Source organism: Belonocnema kinseyi, chromosome 6, assembly GCF_010883055.1.
Source record: "Belonocnema kinseyi isolate 2016_QV_RU_SX_M_011 chromosome 6, B_treatae_v1, whole genome shotgun sequence".
NCBI lineage: Eukaryota > Metazoa > Arthropoda > Insecta > Hymenoptera > Cynipidae > Belonocnema > Belonocnema kinseyi.
The window spans coordinates 60,610,461-60,616,868 of record NC_046662.1 but is presented as its reverse complement, the minus strand read 5'-3'; the positions used below and the strand labels follow the sequence as shown (position 1 = coordinate 60,616,868).

Here is a 6,408-nt window from a genome sequence, read left to right as displayed (position 1 = left end):
GCGACTCGTTCTTGAGCGGGATTCCGAATTTTGTACAAAATTCCATTTCGAGACACTTTATAGAAATAAAATCATTGTTATTTCACTTTGGGTTTCTGTTTAGTCAATTGAAAGACCTATTGATTATTTATAAACAATTTAAGAGATTTTCAGAACGAGATTTCATTGCGGGAGTTGGGTTTCCAAACCCTTCACTGTGGAAACGGACTCGACATCGTTGAATTCTCATCTTCAAGTGGACGTTTTAATGTCAACCCTATACTTCATAATTTGAATTATTTGACTGTTTCGCGCGTAAACTCAGTTCCGCTCGTTACAAATCGGTCTGGGCGGCCGATCCCAGGTATGGCCCACAGAGTTCTACCGATCAGGGCCAGATCGGTATAAAGTTTGAAATCGGGCGATTTCTGCACGGGCGTCCTCTTATAGCAAGCTCCTTTTTGTGGAAGTTTATTATAGATGGTGTTTTTTATTTTAAATAACCGAAAAAATTGAAGTAAATAACCAAGAAATTAGACTAAACAAATATATAATCTAAGTGATTTCTCAAAATGAACAATTTAAATCAATAATATAAATTTGGCTTTTGGGCGCCAGTCCTTTCTTGGGACAAAGGTAAAAAAAAGATAAACCAAAATTAAAGAGACAAAATTAGGGTCTACTTAAAACCAAACTAGCTTAGTTTTAATCAAATAGTGGTAGATAGGGGGGGGGGGGGGGGGGGGTACTCAATGACAAAACTCACATTTTAATTAAAACAGTTAACAACGATTTATTCAAAATTTGGAGAAAATTCAACAAATGACATATTATGAGAGTGGAAAGAAAAAAATGAAAATCCAATTTTTTTTTAACTAATTCAAATGTAGGAAAAAGGGTTTCGATAATATTAAATTACAATAATTATGAAAAACATATAGCACACATAGAAAATTCGGAGAAGGGATCGCATTTATATAATTTGGAAGGGTTAAATATAGGGAATATACCATAACATAATATAATTAGCAATAACTGAAGATAGAGGAGATGAAAATAATTAGCATAGGGAACTTTAGTTTGGCAGATAAGTAAAGGGGTATTTGTATAAAAAATAAAGGGGGTTCTTGAAATTGTCGAGGAAAAGGTTTTCGAGAAGAAACACCAAAAAAGGGTCTAGAAAATGGGCAAGCAAAACGGTTCTTAAAAATAGATAAGAAAAGGGTTTCTCAAAAGTAAATACAAAAGGCGGTCTCGAAAATAATTAAGTAGAGGGGTTCTCAAAAGTACATACAAAAAGAAATTTTAATTCAGGACCCAAGGGTGGCAAGTCGATAATTAATAGTTAAAATAGGAAGGGAAGAAGAAAAAACGACAACAAAGGAGGAGAGAAAATCGACAAAAGGGTAAGAAAACAGCGATAAAGGAAAAAGAATAAGTAAAAGGAAAGAAAAGCAGAAAAAAAATATAAAAATAGTGTCAAAAAGGATGAAAGAGAGAGAAAAATAAAGTGCCACAAAAGGGAAGCGGGGCTACATTTTGCGGCGTGCGGCGGAACTAGGAGAGGATAATCATGGAATTATGGGTTATTTTATTTTATAATTATGGGAATTTGGGGCTTTTATTTTTAAATGAAATTTATCTTTATGTAAAATAGGTATGCCCCCTTTACCATATGTGTCAGGCTTTAATTTTCTGAACACCTGGGACATTCATATTCAAATATGTCTTTTCTAATTCAACCAAAACAAAATATTTTTCTAGTTTGCTGGCATACTGGAAACCTGTAGCCTTTTTTTCTACAATTACAAATCTTAAGAGATGTATACTTTTTATATGAAGGGTTGCGAATTTTGTAAGGGTTGGTAGGGGGTTCAGGAATATTGGTTCTCGAAGGGGTATGTTTTGGATGAGATTGCGATGAGCTGGAGTTTCTTTCTGTTTTGTCTTACACAGTTTTTTCATATCAACAGATATACGCAAGATGAACCGGTTGCTCTTAGCAAAATATTCTACCACACAAATGCAAAGAAACTCACACAAATGTAGACACACACATTCGCGAAAACCTGTTTTCTGGTTCAGAAGAGTTGAAAACGTGGACGTGTTTAATCATAACTTTTTACGTTTTATATTACGAAAAGCACTAAGCAAATATATACAGTGCATTAGGCACGGTGTCTACATCGAATAGAAAATAAATGTGAATTCTTTCCAATGTATTGCAACATAACATGCTCAATAAAATTCTTTTTTATTAATTTGAATATGCGTAAAAAGAAAATTTTCAAACAACTGGGAATTGAAAGGAAAGTGAATTTAAATCAGTTATTAATTTTATTATACCTTTCTGGTCATCTTACTTCATATTTGGGGGCAGTCTGACTTTTTCCCCTATCTGATACTCCTTATCACGGGCTTTTTGTTTATTTTCTACCTCTTTACGGCATTCGGATGCAGATTTAGCGCATTTTTTTGCTATGTCTGCAATGCATGTCTTAGTCTGACTAACATATGAATTTGCTTCTCTTTTGTATTCCTCAGCCAGTTTCTTACAGAAGTTTTCAGCAAACTTGAAACGAAAAAAAATATCCATACATTTACAAAATAACTAATCAGTATTTCAGATACAAAATTAAAATTTTTTAATTCAAAAATTTCTTTTTACCAAAAGAAGGTAATTTAATTAATTAATTAACTAATTTGAATTTAAAAACAAATTTATACAAAAAAAAAAGAATTTTAAAACCAAAAAAGACGAATTTTCAACAAATAAAGATTTTAAAATCAAGAAAGAAATAAAAATTCATCTAAATTATTCAACCTTCAAGCCAGAAGACTTATTTTCTCTACAACAATTGAATTTTTAAATCAAAATATGACTTTTCAACAAAAATTAATTTTTCACGAAATTAATGCTTTTTACCTGAAAAACATGAAATTTTAAACCAAGAAAATTTTTTGTTCAAAAAAGGACAATTTTCACCTAAAAAAGGTAAATCTTAAGAAAATAGAAAAGTTACATTTTCAGTTAAAGAATTAATTTGTAAGTATAAAAAAGGCTTTTCTACTAAACATTTACATTTTCAACGAAAGCCTTCAAACAGAAAAATAAAAAATTTTAAACATAGTTAGTAAAATGATAATTCTACTAAAAAAGATTAATTTTTCAATCAAGAAGATCATTTTTTTAAAGTTGAATTTTCGTTTATAAAAGATTCCAGTTAACTTTTCCCAATCAAAATCTGATATTTTAAACAAAAAATAAGTTTCTGAAAAAATCAGTTTTTATTACTAAAAGACAAATTATTAACAACAACAATTTTTAACAAAAATTTTTAATTCTCTACTAAATAGTTTCATTTTTATAAAAAAATGATGAAATCTGTACTAAAATTGATCAAATTTTAATAAAAAGTGACAACTTGTTTTAAACTTGAAATTTCATCCAGAAAAGATTTCAGTTCATTTTTATCAACAAAATATAAATTTTAAATCAAAGTAAATTTTCAATGTGAATGGTCAAATTTTCAAAAAAACAATAGAACGATAAACCAAAAAGTATGATTTTTAACAAAATAGTTAAATTTTCCACCAAACGGTTGCATTTTTATCCAAGAAAGATCAAATTTCTCTTAAAACAGATGAATTAAAAAAAAAAACATTTTGAAAAAAAAGAGTTGAATTATTATCCCGAAAATATTTCAGTTCTTTTTTCAACACAAAAATATTAAATTTATACAAAAAGTAAATTTTCTACAAAAAAGTTAAATTTTCAACAAACCAGCAGAATTTTCAACTAAACATTATAATGTTTAGGCAAAATTGTTGAATTTTCAACCAAATAGTTACGTTTTTGTCTAAGAAGAATGTAATTTTCTGCTAAAGCAGGCGAATTTTCAAATCAAAACGACAAACTTTCAGAAAGTGGGTGGAATTTTCAACCAAACAGTTGCATTTTTTTCAGGATCAAAAAATGAACATTTTGCTAAAGCAGTTGAATTTTTAGATAAAAAACATCAATTATCAAAAAAGCGTTGAATTTACATTTGAAAAGATTCCAGTTTACTTTTAAACACAAAAATAGACATTTTTAATAAAAAGTAAATTTTTCAGGAAATACTTTAATTTTCAACAAAACATTTGCATTTTTATGCAAGAAAGTTGCAATATTTCTACTAAATAATATTACCTTCAAAAGAAAATTGATAGAAAAAATTATTTTTGTCCAAAAAAGATTCCGGTTGTCTTACCAGCATGAAAATATGAATTTTAAACAAAATGCTAATGTACTACGAAAAGAGGTGAATTTTTATCCTAAAAAGACTATTTCTTTAAAAAACAGTTGAATTTGCAACAGAAAAGGATGTCTTTTCAAGAAAATTGTTGAATTTTTAGCCAAATAATAAAATTTATAACTAAAAATATAATGCAGGACCACAAAAAATGAGTGAAGTTTTCCTCAAACCAAACCAATTGGATTATATGTTTTTTGGATCGCTGAAACCGAATCTGAAACTCATTTTGCCCCATCATGTCAGCATTGTTTTGTAACCACAAAAAACATCTTGAAACCATAAAAACCCAACAATATCAACCCTTAAGCCATATAACTCTATACCTTCATAGCTCAATAAGCTTGAGATCGATAAACTGTAACCCTAAAAGCTATAACTTCAAAATTTATAACCTCAAAACTCATAAATCTTAATTCTCAATAAACCACAAATCCAAAATGCAGAAAAAAAATACTTACACGCAAATGGGAAACCTTATTCTCGGAGAGTCTTAACTTTAGAATTCCATACGTCCACCTCTTCGTGACATTAAAACAAAAAAGCTCCATAACCCTCAAATGTATCATAAGAGAATTGCATGTCACTATATAAGTCCGAATAGTGTAGAATTAAATTTCATAACCCCACATTTCCATAACTCCATAAATCTAATACCTCAAAACTCCACAATCCCAAAACTCCATAATCCTTTAACCCCAAAACCCCATAGCCGTACAACCCAGAAACTCCATAATCTTAGAGCCCCACCACCGTACCAACAAAAAGACTTACTAGTACATTTAGCGATACCCAGGAACAACCACGTGGACGCAGCAGGCTTTTGTTCCCTTTGGGGTGCTTCATTTACGTGAGTCCTCTCGCATCCCATAATTCTCAAAGAGCTTTATTTAATCTTATTTCTTATAAACTTTGGGTCTCCAAACTGACATTCAAATATTAAATAAGGTCAAGATTTCGTGCAAGGCAATAACCTACATATAGCGATACCCAGGAACAACGACGTGGACACAGCAGGCTTCTGTTGCTTTTGGGGTGTTTGCTTTACGTGAGTCACCTCGACTCCCATGATTCGGGGTGCTTGATTTACGTGTGTCCTCTTACCTCACACAATTCTCAAAGAACCTTATTTAATCTTACACATAAACGCCTGTATACAAGCCAGTTTATTAAATGATTCCAAGAACTGCTGGTCCTCGCAGTTACACAGCCGTGTGTCAGCGTCAACAATGGGTCGCGACCAGTTTACAATAGACTGTTTACGTTTCCAATGATTGATTTAATGAAAAGGCCATTGTGAGGCAACCCCCGAAACTTCCATTATATTGGCGTTCTTGTGTATTTCTCATAAACTTTGGGTGTCCAAAACTAACATTCAATTACTCAATAAGGTCAAGATTTCCTGCAATGTAATAACCTACATTTAGCGATAACTAGGAACAAGGAGGTAGACGTAGCAGGCTTTTGTTCCCGTTAGGGTGCTTCATTTAGGTGAGGCCCCACGCCTCTCACAATTTTTAACGAGCTATACAATTTAAGTAGCCATATCATGTGTGTTCAGTTTTAGAGTAATAACCCGTTCGTTTATTTGTAAATGACCTTCGCAGTGCCTTTCTTTTGTGTTGGTTTGACGTGCCCCCTTCAAAGATTAACAGTAGTCTGCCAACAGATGGCTATCCCAAACACCCTGTGTAACGAGCGGAACTGAGTTTACGCGCGAAACAGTCAAATACTTCAAATTATGAATGAAAGGGTTGACATTAAAACGTCCACTTGAAGATGAGAATTCAACGATGTCGAGTCCGTTTCCACAGTGAAGGGTTTGGAAACCCAACTCCCGCAATGAAATCTCGTTCTGAAAATCTCCTAAATTGTTTATAAATAATCAATAGGTCTTTCAATTGATTAAACAGAAACCCAAAGTGAAATAACAATGATTTTATTTCTATAAAGTGTCTCAAAATCGAATTTTGTACAAAATCCGGAATCCCGCTCAAGAACGAGTCGCGCCCGTGTACAAAAATGATCTGATCTTTGAATTCGTCGCTGGGAGCTTCGGTACCGTCGCAGCGATCCTCCAACTTCCCCCACATTTCCATACATTCTTACATTATTCCTTAGCCCTCATCCCTAC

General features: G+C 31.9%; 1 protein-coding gene across 1 annotated transcript in view; it reads right to left on the bottom strand.

Annotated features, from left to right (window-relative positions):
• Nucleotides 1-2,338: 2,338 nt before the first annotated feature.
• LOC117175415 overlaps nucleotides 2,339-6,408 on the bottom strand; it is a 13,382-nt gene continuing 9,312 nt past the window's right edge. The window contains exon 4 of the mRNA XM_033365125.1: nucleotides 2,339-2,551. Within this exon, the coding sequence (XP_033221016.1) occupies nucleotides 2,339-2,551 (213 nt within the window). The remainder of the gene's footprint in view (nucleotides 2,552-6,408) is intronic.